At 42.8% G+C, this 13813-nt stretch overlaps 2 protein-coding genes across 2 annotated transcripts; one reads left to right on the top strand and one right to left on the bottom strand.

Annotated features, from left to right (window-relative positions):
- Positions 1-436: 436 nt before the first annotated feature.
- Positions 437-7289, top strand: cilp (cartilage intermediate layer protein, nucleotide pyrophosphohydrolase). Its single transcript, XM_030094438.1, has 9 exons — positions 437-468; positions 1282-1428; positions 2161-2214; positions 2294-2563; positions 2644-2820; positions 2938-3243; positions 3347-3455; positions 4226-4374; positions 4494-7289. The coding sequence occupies exons 2-9, from the start codon at positions 1365-1367 to the stop codon at positions 6851-6853; spliced, it is 3489 nt and encodes a 1162-aa protein (XP_029950298.1). The 5' UTR covers positions 437-468; positions 1282-1364; the 3' UTR covers positions 6854-7289.
- Positions 7290-7497: 208 nt separating this feature from the next.
- On the bottom strand, positions 7498-13132 carry eif3jb (eukaryotic translation initiation factor 3, subunit Jb). The gene is made up of 8 exons (XM_030094736.1): positions 13014-13132; positions 12775-12866; positions 10234-10291; positions 10042-10148; positions 9857-9947; positions 9041-9211; positions 8862-8935; positions 7498-8407 (listed from the first exon to the last, which is right to left on the bottom strand). Exons 1-8 carry the CDS (start codon positions 13024-13026, stop codon positions 8279-8281), a joined length of 735 nt encoding a protein of 244 aa, XP_029950596.1. The 5' UTR covers positions 13027-13132; the 3' UTR covers positions 7498-8278.
- Between the last annotated feature and the right edge of the window lie 681 nt (positions 13133-13813).

Here is a 13813-nt window from a genome sequence, read left to right as displayed (position 1 = left end):
TACATGTTTTTTCAGCTCTTGATTTCCATGTTCATTTGAATACAATGTATTTTCTTTTTTTCTCTCAGCATGCAGAGTGATGAATGAGAAAGATGTCCAGTGTGATTCAGTGTGACTGGACCGTAAAAACAGGACACGGTCAGTTTATGAACACTGGTTCCGATCACTCTGACCCTGACAGTTCCTCTTCCTCATGCAGCACGGTCTAACAACCAGCAGCTGTCCTGGCGGGTCAGGAAAGGTGATAAATGTTAAAGACAATGTTGTAATCAAAAGACAGTAGAGCACACTTCCAGGAGGAGGAGGAGGAAGAGGACGAGGAAGAGGAGGAGGAGGACGACGAGGAGGAGGAGGAGGACGAGGAGGAGGAGGAGAGAAATGTGAGACAGAAATATAAGAGAAGGACGGTCTTTACACAAATCTTTACAACCTGAAGCTTGGGAACAAGACTGTGTGCTGACCAAGAAGGTAAGAAGGAAACAACTTATTGTCCTGATTAGTTTGCAAACTTGGGAGTCAGGAGTGTATAAAGGGGTATAAATATTATTAAATGAAACTGGGTGAATAGTAAATGGTTGACTGCATGCAGTGTCTGTGGAAAAGTAAAAAGGTTCAGCTGTGTGACTTTATGGGAAAATAATGAACAGATATTGTTTCAGAGCCTGTAGTATTTCCTTTCGCCTTACAAGAAGAATCTGTGTCAGATTTGTTTTCCACTGAAAGTTTTCCCTGATCTATAACACTCAACCCGTCCGGCGTTCACTGCCCGACAGCAGAGATGGAAAATTAATCTGTCCTGTCCCATTTTTCCATTTCCTTGATTTAATTTGCATCCATGCATCTCTTGTGTGTGTGTGTGTGTGTGTGTGTGTGTGTGTGTTGTGTGTGTAAATGTGTGTATGTGTGTGTGGGTGTTTGGATTGGGTATCCAGTGTTTCAGCAGTAGATGCAGAAATACTTGAGTGTTCCCCTGATGAATGCTGATGGCGAACACAGATGTGTGTGTAATCTGAGGATGGGGCTCCATGCAACCATGTTTTTTTCACCCGAAAACCTTAAAGACAAAAAAAAAAACCAAAAAAAAAAAAAAAAAAAAAACAAGCACAGAGAAAAATTTTGTAAGAACATTTCTGTTTTATGTTATTGATCACTATTGCCTACATTTTTCATTGAAATTTCCCATCATTCACTGGTTTGAAGTGTGGTAACTTTTTTGAACATGACTTAGTGCAGGCATGTGTGGTATGTACCCGACATATTTTAACTTCATCTTCCCTTCAGGAGTTTCTGGCACGGGGCCTAGCTTTCTGTGAAGTTAACGGAGGTGAAAGTTCAAAGGTCAGGTGTGGAAGCAAAGTGTGAAAATGTTCCTGCGACCTCGTTTTCTCTTCTTGGGAATCGTCGCAGCCTTCGCCGCTACAGCTCAAGGTAGAAGAACTTTTCCACAATATTGTTGACATTTATCGTTGGAACAGAGATTATTTTCTTCACTTATAAAGTATTTTATGTTTTAAGTTAGTTCTTCTTTTTTTTCCAAGAGTTCCCGCCTCTGCTGTATTTTTTAATTTGCCTTTATTTTTTGGTGTCACAAACTACAGAATTTAGCAGGTTAACTGATTAACTTCAGCAGCATGAAACAGATATCCAGTGAATGCTCTCGCTTAGCTACAGATTATTTCATGATTAAAAAATTAGATGCAGTCCCTTAAAACATCTGTCTGCAGATGAAAGAAAATATACCTAAAATCAGTTGTTTGTGTCGTCTCATGTCTTCCAAATCCCCGTTATACAAAAGTTGCATCGCACATTTTCTATCAATTCTTCAACTTACTGAAATATAAACATGATTATAAAGACTTCACCACTGACAGTGACGTAGACTTTGAATCAGTTTAGAAGGAAAAAAACGGTCATCGCAATGCCATGAAAATATTCTAGTGTGTCACTGACGCCACACACATCAGCAAACTAAAATTAAATACATGTTTATGTCATTTTGTTGCAGACAGTAGATTTTAAATGCTGTTTTTCACTCAGCCAAATTTAGAATAATACCAAATGCTAGTTGAGAGATATTAATAAATGTAAATTATTGCATTTGTCAATCAGTCCTTTGACACAGTGAAGGCATTAATCGTGCTCTGTGGTTGTCTGTTCCAGGATTATGGAGAAGAGATCCCAAAGATTCTGGTCCTGCTGCCTACAGTTCAGAGGGTAACTTGTGCCACAATATATTCAAACTCAAAATGCATTCAAAACGTCCACAGCCTGTTTTGTAAACCCGTGTGTGCAGAACACTATGAGTGGACGACCTGGTTCAACGTGGACCACCCTGGAGGTCGTGGAGATTATGAGCAGCTGGACGCCATTCGCTTTTATTACCGCGCTCGGGTGTGTGAGACTCCGCGGGCCATCGAGGCCAGAACCACCAACTGGGTGCCGGCCCGTGAGACCGGGGAGACGGTGCATGCGGACCCCACCGTGGGATTCTGGTGCCTCAACGAGGAGCAGGGTCCTGACCGCAACTGCTCCAACTACGCAGTCCGTTTCCTCTGTGCCAAAGGTTTGCTTTGACACTCAGCTGCTATCAGAATCTTTGTCTTTCAGAGTGACATGAGCTTTTTTTTCTCTTGTCTTCATCAGAGGGTGTGAACCTTCCGGGCACCTGGGGACCTTGGTCTGACTGGAGTGCATGTCCCGCCCTCTGCGGACAGGTGGGGGTCCAGCTTCGCCATCGGACCTGCCAATCTCGCTCCACTCCGTGTATTGGAAATAAAGTAGAAGGAAAATCATGCAGTGGACCTCAGTGCCCAAGTACAGGTGAGCTTGTTTCAGTTACACTTGAATCGCCAACACATTGTGCAAATAATGGGCAACCTCGTAAAAAGTAATGACAGACTTCTGAGGTCCTAACTTTTCCCATTTCTTTTGTTTCAGACTGCTCGCTGCAGTGCGTGATGGGAAAAGTGAACGCGGACTGTGACGCATGCATGTGCGAACAACACATCCTGTTGGGCGCTGTGCGCAGTGCCGGCGGTCTCACCGCCGAGGGCGCTGCCATCCTCCGCTCCGGCAAACTTCTCACACTTACAGACCACAACGGACATTTCCGCATCCCCGGCGTCTGCCCCGACGGCAACACTACCCTGACAGTCAGCCTGCAGGGTCACATCTCCCAAAATGTTGTCGTACCCACCAGCACAGAGCAGACCTCGGTCCTCAGCGTCCAGCTCAAGAGATCAGGTACAGGAAATGCTCATGGATTATATTCGTATTTTAACCGCACTTCAATAAAGAAATGAACCGCAGCCAAGCTTGTGCCTAATATTATCATGCGTGTTCTCAGAGATGCTTCATGTGGTGAACAGCCCGATGAGCAAAGTCCGGAGGGAGGGACAGAGCGCTGCCTTCTGCTGCAAAGTGGCAGGGACGCCACAGCCAGACAAATACCAATGGTAGGATTGCCTTTCTAGTTGGAAATATGCTTATACAGGTTTGGGATAATAGTTTCGGCATTCTTTACTCATTTAGATTTCATTTCTTTTGCTTTTTGTGAATAATCCCAAAATTGTTCAAAATGTATTACTTTTAGAGGTTTCACATGCTCTAAAACAAGAACATGTTACAAAAGACAAAAACATCTGTTACATGCAGGTGTGACTACCGAGTCAGTCAAAAACAGGAAGTCATCATGCCATATATGAATAAATCTTGTTTTGTATTGATTAAAAGCTATTCAGAGTGAAAGTTCTCTATCAGCTGAAAGGATTTTCGAGTTAACTTCCAAAAAAATACCGCAGTTTAGCAGTTCACACAAAAATATTGAAATGTCACCGGAGTTTTCTTGTGTGTGCTAATACAAACACACTCAGAGGGTTAATGGTCTTGAATCAATATTTCAGTGTGAAAACAGTTTTAATCAAACTATTCATTGATTGAGCACAAGTAGATACAATGAACAACTTCTACATTTGATATTGGCTTTTTAACTGTAGAAAATGTATTAAATCAAAACCATACCACTTATAGTCAGATCATCTTGCTTGACACGTTATAAATGGTAACAATAGCATTAAAATAAAATAATACACTTTCTTGTTGAGGGAATAAAAAATTATGCTGACTTTTCATGTTTCATTATTTAATGTCACTCTACTATTGAACAGTTCACGGTTCTGGTTGTCATGTTTGTAATATTTCAAGTGTTTTCCCTTCTTGTGTCTAGGTTTCATAACAACAGCCTGATGGAGAAGCAGTCTGACAGCACTCTGGTCCTGAAAGATCTGCATCCGGATCATGCTGGAGAGTACTCGTGCAGAGCCGTCGGTCCAACTGGATCCATCAAGACCAAACCAGCTACTCTCAGAGTCTTAGGTGTGTTAAATCAGAATGCAGAATTTAGCAAAAAAAAAAAAAAAAAGTAGTATCAGCTGCACCTTCAAAGCCTGATTGTGTAAAAGAAATAAACTGACGCTTCTGCACCTCAAACACAGGCAGAGATGAGCCGTCCTGCAACCCCAAACCTGAGTCCAACCTCATTCGCCTTCCGCATGACTGCTACCAAAACAGCACAGACTCCTTCTACATCGACGTGGGCAAGTGCCCCTCAAGCTCATGCGCTGGTCAACTGGATAATGGCATCAGATGCAAAGACAAAGTGGCTTACTGCTGTGGCGTGGCAAAGATGGAGGAGAGGCTGCTGACATGCCAAGGCTACCAGCTGCCCACCATGGTAGTGACCGAATGCGGCTGCCAGAAATGTGTGGACACCAAGGCCATTGTGCATGGCAGGGCCATTGCTACAGACAATGGTGAGCCAATGAGGTTTGGCCACATCTTCATGAATGGCGTGCGAATCAGCCGCACAGGCTACAAAGGTACCTTCTCCATCCAGGTTCCCCCTGACACAGAGAGGTTAGTGCTGACGTTTGTGGACAACATGCAGAAGTTTGTCAACACCACAAAGGTACTTCCTTTCAATATAAAAGGAGGGGCAGTTTACCATGAGATCAAACTTCTGAGAAAGAAAGCTCCCGTGACCATCAGCTCTTCAGAAACCAACACTCTGGAGCTCGGGGAGGTCGAGGGCCAAGAGACGATGGTTCAAATCCAGATTCCCCCTCATTCCTTCTACAAGGAGAATGGCGAGGTCTTCACAGGTAACGTTAACGCCAGCGTGACATTTCTGGACCCTAGAGATATCTCCACAGCCGCTGCAGCTCAAAGTGATCTCAACTTTGTGGGAAGTGAAGGCGATACCCTGCCACTGAGGACCTACGGCATGTTTTCAGTCGACTTTAGAGGTGAGGAAAACAATGAACCCCTGAATGCAGGTGAAGTGAAGGTGTTCCTGGACTCAGCTCAGGTGAAAATGTCAGAGCACCTTGACAGTATGAAGCTATGGTCACTGAATCCTGAAACTGGCCTGTGGGAGGAGGAGGGCAGTCTGCAGATGGAGAAGAAAAAACGAGGCAAAAGAGAGGAGAGAACCTTTCTGATTGGAAACATGGAAATCAGAGAGCGGCGTCTGTTTAACCTGGACGTCCCAGAGAACCGCAGGTGCTATGTGAAAGTGAGGGCCTTTAGGGGAGAACGCTTCTCAGTCGCTGACCAAGTGGAAGGAGTTGTGGTGAGTCTCATAAACATGGAGCCCACAGCTGGCTACTCCTCTAATCCACGCGCATGGGGTCGATTCGATAGTGTTGTTACCGGCCCCAATGGAGCCTGCCTTCCAGCCTTCTGTGATGATCGGAAACCTGACGCCTACTCTGCCTATGTCATGGCCAACCTCGGAGGAGAAGAACTGGAAGCTGTACCTTCTGCTCCCAAACTGAATCCCAACATCATTGGAGTGCCTCAACCTTACCTGAGCAAACTGAACTACAGACGATCTGACCACGAGGACCCAAGAGTAAAGAAAACGGCGTTCAGCATCAATGTGGCAAAGCCGAGTCCAAACACAGCTGAGGAAGGCAACGGGCCGGTCTACGCATTTGAGAACTTGAAAGAATGTGAAGAGGCCCCATTCAGTGCAGCACACTTCCGCTTTTCACGAGTGGAAGGAGACCGCTATGACTACAACACAGTGCCATTCAATGAAGACGACCCAATGAGCTGGACAGAAGATTACCTAAGCTGGTGGCCAAAACCCTTGGAATACAGGGCCTGCTACATCAAGATCAAAATCACCAGTCCACACGAGATCAACGTGCGCTCCCGCAACATGGGTGGAACCCATCCCAAGACTGTAGGGCAGCTCTACGGCCTCAGAGACACTCGCAGCATCCGAGATATGGACCAACCTACTATTTCAGCAGTGTGCCTGGAGTTCAAGTGCAGCGGGATGCTGTACGATCAAGAGCGAGTAGATCGTACCCTGGTCAAAGTAATCCCACAAGGAAGCTGTAAGAGAGATCATGTTAATGCAATGCTTCAGGAGTACCTGGTGAACCACCTGCCCCTGGCCGTCAACAATGACACCAATGAGTTTACCATGTTGGCGCCTCTTGACCCTCTAGGCCACAACTATGGGATTTACACGGTGACTGACCAGGATCCCCGTACGGCCAAAGAAATAGCGCTTGGACGCTGCTTTGACGGTACCTCTGATGGCACGTCTCGCGTCATGAAGAGTAACGAGGGCGTGGCACTAACTTTCACCTGCGGAGACCGTGAGGTGACTCGACAGAGTGTCTTCCAAACCATGCAGCAGGGTTCTCAAGGTCAAACGGTAACAAGCGTGGTAAGAGAGGGACGGCAAAATCGGCGCAGGCAGAGGGCCAACGCACCTCGCAGCAGTCGCCGACGTAGCACCAGAAATCCTGAGGGAAAGCGGGTGAAGACCAGAAGCTAAGCAACACTGAATCCAGTCCTCAATACGGAGACCAAATGAACATCTACAGCCAGCCGACGTCCAGCCTCATGTCTTAACTCATTCTATATGGACTTTTCCACATTAAGTAAATATATATACAACATAGACCTTTGCAACTTCCTCTCAAGGAACATTTGAACTGTCTTTCCAATTTTAAACTTTACTGTGGTAAATATTTACTTGAAACTGTAAATAGAGTATTTATTACACAGGCCTTAAAAATCTGTAATCACTGTTCTTTTATTGAAGATTTTTTTGTCTGCCAGTTTGAAGAAAGAAAAAAAAAAAACGAAACATGTCTTTGACCAGTGATTTATTAAATTAGATGCTTAAAAAACACTGCAGATGCTGTATCTTCCACATTGTATTTATCCAATTGTCCATGTAACATTGAAACTGGTCAATTGCTAGAAAACAAAGAGGAAAAATATGCCCCTTTCAACAAACTGTAGCCCATATGAAGACATGGTGGGGTAAAGCCCAGAAAGCCCCCGCTCCTCATCACACTTGATACAAGCCTGCAGAAGCAATGATCAGGAGACCAGTTGTAGCAAGTTAGTACACTTGCCTGGTCCACACTTTCTCTTCATTAGTAGAAATTAAATTGGTAAATTACATTTTTTTGTCATGCACAAAAAATACCAATAAGCAATCTTTGCTCCATATTTTCAAGGATATCCAGAGATGTATCAAGAGAATGGCTGTGAGGCTGCAAAGTCACATTTATTATATTTCTCTATCCCCTTTATCTTACAGTGAATGTCATGTGCTCTCTGTAAAATGACAAACTACTACTTACATGTTGCGTCAGTCTGAAATCTCATACAATGCAACCTTTCCAGAGAGAAAGATGAATCATGTACTGAATAATTGTTCTGCATTTGGCAACCAAAGTTATAGATACTATATACACTTTCCTGTGAGAGGACGATCCACAGGTAAGTGAGACCTATAATATATACACATGACATTCTGGTTAAAAAGAATTTGCATAGAACCTTGGTTTCTATGTCACTACACTTGTAACTGCAATACTGTATCTGTCTTTTTGAGGGGAGCATTGTTTTATTAAAAACAAAAAAAACAAGCCCCATAAAACTCAGACAACAGCAGTTAAAATGTATTCGCTATTGAAGCTGGGTCACCCAACAGATACCATGGTTTGTTATGTGTGTGTGTGAGAGAATTGAGGCTGAATGAGACAGAAAAGGCAATTCCATATGTATGAACATAAAGAGTGGTGAGACTGGATGCTCCCTGGTTTAGTCCCTCTGGTCATTGAAGCAATATGAAGGGGGCAACACATAGTTCAGATTTTCCAGGATGGCACTGGACAGCATGAGAAGGTACAGCTGCATTTCTGAGGGTTGGGAGGGGGTAAGGGCAGTGGCGATGGAGCCAGTGTCACATGAAGTCCTCGTAGTCTTGCGCGTAGCCGCCGTCAAACTCTGCATAGTCAAGGTCGTCTCTCAGCTGTGCTTTCAAACCACCCCCAGGTACCACTCCTTTCTTCTTCTTCTTCCCTTTGTTTTGCTGCAAGCACAAATAATAGAACTGAAATATCCTTGTCAATACATAAACGGCTCCATAATAACCACTTCATTCTGACACACACACACACACACGTTTGTATTTATATCCTCGTGGGGACCTTCCATTGACTCCCATTCATGTCTAACTCCTAACCCTGACCCTTACCCTAACCCACACCAAAACAAAGCGTAGCCCTAAAGAAATGTTTCTGGGGACATTTGGTCCCCACAAGGACGGACACACACCACACACCACACACCACACACCACACACCACACACCACACACCACACACCACACACACACTTCTACAAGTACTTCATCCAAGGCCAGAGCAGAGACAAAGCCAAAGATTTTTTCTTCATAAATACACGATCGGTGACGAGCCAAGGTAAACAGCGCCCCCTGTTGGATCTACTCCTTCAAGTAGTAGAAGAAGAGGGATTGTCACTTACTTTTTCCTGTTTCTGTTTTTCACTAAGTAGGACTGACAGGGAATTACTGATTTTCTTCAAGTCGTCTACTTCCACTAGAAGAAGAAACAAAATGTCAGTCAAGCAGAAATTCACCACATTCTAAATAAACAATGAAATTATTAACAGGAAAGAAGATGAAAGGTCCAGCAGGCTCTTACATGAAATACAAAGTTCCCGAAACAATGACTCCAAGAAACTTGAATAGTGCACAGATTTTTCAAACTGGGATATCTTTTCTTTCAGCATTTTCTCAAACTCTGTGAAGTCTTCTTTGGAGGAGGGACACATGGCATCAATCCCGGTGACACAGTTTGAAGAGCTGCTGACGCCTGGAAGAACATCGGTACATAAAATTTATGACTCCTCACTGGACATATTGAGTTACAGCTGCAGGAGTCTGCTTTTAAACCAGAGGACAAAGCTGTTGCTGTGATGATGAGCCTAGTGTTGAAAGACTCGCGTAAAAGCAAGAATAGGATTGTTTCAGTATTACAGACTTTGTCCACAATTTCTAAATGGATTTACAAAATAATCAATACTGGCATCAACTTTCTGATGCTATTTGGACTACAGACAGCAAATAATTATTCAGACACTTTTTAACATTTAGTCAGCCTCTAATCCATCAAAGTCAAATAAAAAATATGGGCAAGTGTATTAAAACAAAGTCTTTCTATAAGTAAAGAATCTTGACTGAATTTTGTGTTTAAAGTCTTTAAAATTGTTCTCTAAAATTAAAGCTTGCTTGAAACATAACATCAACATTTTACTAGATTATGTATTTGCCTTCAAAGACGACTCCAGCAATGACAGGCTAAAAACCATTTTTTGGCGTTTCTACAAAAAAGCTTGCACCATGAGGGTATATTTGGATTTTTTCTTCCCCAGATGGAGGAATTGGTTATGGTGTCATGTAAAAAAAATGATGCAATGTGAAAAAGATTAATAAGTATTTCAGAGTTTCCTCATCTTACCAAAAGCATCCTTTGCTAGCTCCAAGTCTGCCTCTTCCTGCAATTTCTTCACTCTTAGCTTCTCTGCAAGCTGATCTTCAGGAGTGAGATCCTAGAAACAAACCAAAATAATTAAATATCAAACAGGCCAAAACACAACAGAGTGCATTCATTAGAAAGGTTTCAGAGTCAAAACTGTAACTCACTTGATCCTGTAACTCCCTCTCCATCTGCTCCTGCTGCTTTTTCTTTAACCGGTTTTCCTTCTCTTTGATCTTTTCACTCAACTTTTTCTTCTCAGAGACCTTTACCTCTGGACATCCAAATAGATGAGCAAAAACACATTTGTATTGGCCGACAGTAGCAAACATGTTCTCCACTGTCAGTTCAATACATACCTGTTTTCTTCACCTCTGTTTTTTTCTCCTCGTCTTCATCCTCATCATCCCAATTATCCTAAAATGACAACAAACACCAACTTATCACACAGGCCATACAAACACACACTGGGTTGATTAATAAGTTGTTTTCTCAATTGAAGAGGGTTTTAATATTTTCAAATAAACATTTCATAAAAATATCAGCTCTCTGACCAGAAATCTAAAACGCAAAAGATATTCTGAATGAAATATGAGACCAAGAAAAACATCAAGTCAACCGAGAAAGGGTGAGTCTGACATATCTGAATGATTTGTCATCCAACTATCCATCAACAGAAGACTTCTCGATGATCTGGTAAGTCTGCTGCAGGTTTACAACCAAAACTAATGTAAATAATCACAGCCTAAAGTCCAAAAGAAGCATAAAACAGCAAGGTCTTACACAGATACTCATTGGAACTGCCAGGTCGTTGAAGAGAAATTAAAAAAGGTTGGGCAATTGAACGGGCAAATCTCTCAACAGAAGATGACTCTCTTAAAAGTGACTTGGAAATCTCTCTTCAAGGATGATTGAGAAACCCCTTTGTACAATCACACAGGAAGTGAGAAGTCTAATAAGCAAATACAGATGAACTGCTCTCTGAAAAACTAATCACTGTTAACCAAACAAACTTAACTGTTACAATCTAATAATTAAAGGATTTGCCTGTACACATTCCCTGACAGTATGACCTCACAGTAAATCCAAATATTTTGCAAGTATGTCCTAGAAAATTTACTCAACTCGCAAAGTAGACTCTACATGTCTACAGCAGCTGTTTGGATCCAAAGCTTTCCCAAAAGAAATTGAGTCCTGAAGCCTGTAATGTCTTGTTTTGACAACAAGCTTACAGCAACAGAAAGAAACAAAGCTCTAAAATATATTGAAAGTGAGAGATGAACAATATTTCTTTAGTCAAAAAAATGTACATGTGACTGTTAAATTTACAGCAGTGAGGAGTTGATCAATATGTCAATTAGTAAAACTATAACTCACTATAACTCATTAGGGGGTCACAGAAAAGGCCTTTAGATAGCAATCAACCATGGAAGTGAATGAGTTCACAAGCTTTTAAAAGTGATGAATAAAGCTGATTTTTATGAGAGCTGACATAAAGCCATATGCTCCTTCACTGTGGATTCCTGATGTGTCAGAGGCCTCAGCCAGTACTTTCCACGGGTCAATTCCCTGAGTTTTCTAGACATCGACACAGACTGAGCTGTCCAGCAGCGACCCGGCAGTGTGGCGGAGCAGCAGCACTGGACTCAGAAAGTTCCAGGCCTGCTTCTCCCCTCGGTTGAGTCATCAGATGATTTCATCTGGCTGAGGCTAAAGTCGGCTAGCCGGCTAACGCCACCGCCTCATGTTCGGCTTGTGGGAATCCAAAACCGGGACAGAAATACTAATCCCTCCGATTTATTTTCCATAACCAACTCAGATCACTGGCGGCAGCATAGATAGTAGCGACGGGTTTCCAAACTGCTTAAAATACGGACTGTTACCGGCGACGTTACCCAAGATTAAAGCTCATTTCGGAGCAGACATGCCGGGGCTGAAGTAAGCTTCAGTTTCGTCAGCTCCCTTTCTCGTGTTCAAGAAAAAAACCCAACCTGTATGTTAAACATTTCTTAAGGTAAATCGGTGAATTACACCGACTTTTAAGAAATGTTGTCAATGAGACATTGTACTATTACATCAACAGCAATTCGAACACATCAGCTTGACAGGTAAATATGGTTAAAAGACTCAAGTTGATTAAAACAAGAGTGATGTACTCATTTTGAGATAAATGTTTAGATAAACCAACACCTTAAATTGAAGTTTAGCCTTCTAGTGCCACCACCCACGCAATTTTTGGCAAAGTATTACACATTACAAATAATCACTATTTCTAATTTGACCTTATTGATTCTTCTTTAATTTAATTCAACATAACAATGAAATAGACTTCAGACAACACGAGGTTACACTCAACAATCCTACCAACTATTTTCCACCGTTGATCGGATCAAACATCAGAAACATTGTCTTAGTGAAATAGAAGTTTGGCCTTTAATGCCCCCGCCATTAGAAACCACCATCGGGTATCTAACTTCATCGCTGTGCTAACATGGAAGCTAAAGCTAGCTGGTTAGTTAGCCTACTGGCCCGGTAAAACGTTAGCTACGGCATTTAGCCCGGCTACCCGAGAATAATGACCACAAATACGAACTTTCAGATAAAACTAAATAAACACACAGAACCATAAACTCATTTGAATCCACACAAACCAGCTGGCAGGCTGTTATCAACAATATCAAAGTGACATTTGTACTGTTACTAGGCTGTCGTTAGCGGAGTTGTGGCTCCAACAGGCTGCCTGGCGGAGCCACATGAGTTAGCATGAAGCTAACCCGGGTTCGGAGAGTTGACAGGCTGCCAGAACCCGCTGAAGTGAGCCCGAGCCCGGGGAGGTCCAACCCAGCACCGGGCCCACACTCACCGAACCGGCCGGCCCAGCCCGGACCGGGAGCGATTACCTTAACGTCTTCCTCCTCGTCTTCGCCTTCCCATTTGTCCATCGTTGCTGCCGCCTTTTTAATCGGCTCGTCCGGCTCGAAGTTGTCAGCGTCTGTAAAAACGACAACATCAAATTCGTTAGTCCGATCCACATCTAACCACCGAGTCCGGCACCGGCGGGGCCTCGGACCCGAGAGAGTAAAGCTGCGGGCAGCGGCTCGACGCTCGGAGAGCTTTCTCTCCTAACTTAGTTTCTCACCCCAGTCCGCCATGTTGGCTGTGTTGGTTGTGTTTGACAGGCTCTCGGAGGCAGTCGCTGCCGCAGCTCGTTGGCCACGTTGAGAAGCAGCTCCCTCCTTCTGGACGTCACTCCGGCTTATCTAATGTCCAGAGGCCGAGGGAGGGATGGGGCACGCACGCACGCAGAGCGTAATAATAATAATAATAATAATAATAATAATGACAATAATAATATATGATCAGCAACGTTGACTTGCTGGATTACTTTTATATATACAGTAAATAAATAAATAAATAAATAAACAGTAATACTGGCATCGAAAGTGTCTCCAGCCTCAGAGCTGAGAAAATCCCCATTGTGTGCTTCTACCTAAATGCATCAGTTTCATAAGCTAATATCAATGTGAACATTTTTTGTTTCCCACAAGTTTCATGTTGAGGCTAAATTTCCCCAAGTTTTTGTGAGTAGAATGAATATGGGACTCATCATTCTATGACATGCTGGTCAGCTTTTTACCTTTTGATTTCTCTGAAACCTTCTCATGGAAACTTATTTTTGATGAAAATAAAATGTTTCTATTCTATTCTATGAAATACCATTACATACAGTGACTTTCAGGACTTTAATGGTACAATACAGAAGGCTTAATTAATCATGACTTTTATATAACTGCTGAAAAATATAAAAAACATAGTAAATGTATGACAGGTCTATTCTGGTCTTTGTGATTCATTTTCAAATCTTCTACTGATAGTTCATGCATTGGAACGTCATCTGTTGTGTTGCCATAACACCTTTGTATATAACTCCAGTTTGTA

Source organism: Salarias fasciatus, chromosome 1 (assembly GCF_902148845.1).
Source record: "Salarias fasciatus chromosome 1, fSalaFa1.1, whole genome shotgun sequence".
Classification (NCBI taxonomy): Eukaryota; Metazoa; Chordata; class Actinopteri; order Blenniiformes; family Blenniidae; genus Salarias; species Salarias fasciatus.
The sequence above is the reverse complement of the archived record's forward strand: the minus strand, read 5'-3'. Positions and strand labels throughout refer to the sequence as shown.

What these genes read in the sequence shown, in the direction of transcription:
- cilp (XM_030094438.1), top strand. Translation starts at nt 1,365, where the DNA reads ATGTTCCTGCGACCTCGTTTTCTCTTCTTGGGAATCGTCGCAGCCTTC. An exon ending in ACCTCAGTGCCCAAGTACAG is followed by an intron (nt 2,821 to 2,937) that starts GTGAGCTTGTTT and finishes CTTTTGTTTCAG; the next exon opens with ACTGCTCGCTGCAGTGCGTG. An exon ending in CGTCCAGCTCAAGAGATCAG is followed by an intron (nt 3,244 to 3,346) that starts GTACAGGAAATG and finishes GCGTGTTCTCAG; the next exon opens with AGATGCTTCATGTGGTGAAC.
- eif3jb (XM_030094736.1), bottom strand. An exon ending in ACGAGGAGGAAGACGTTAAG is followed by an intron (nt 10,292 to 12,774) that starts GTAATCGCTCCC and finishes TTGTCATTTTAG; the next exon opens with GATAATTGGGATGATGAGGA. An exon ending in GCTAGCAAAGGATGCTTTTG is followed by an intron (nt 9,212 to 9,856) that starts GTAAGATGAGGA and finishes ATGTTCTTCCAG; the next exon opens with GCGTCAGCAGCTCTTCAAAC.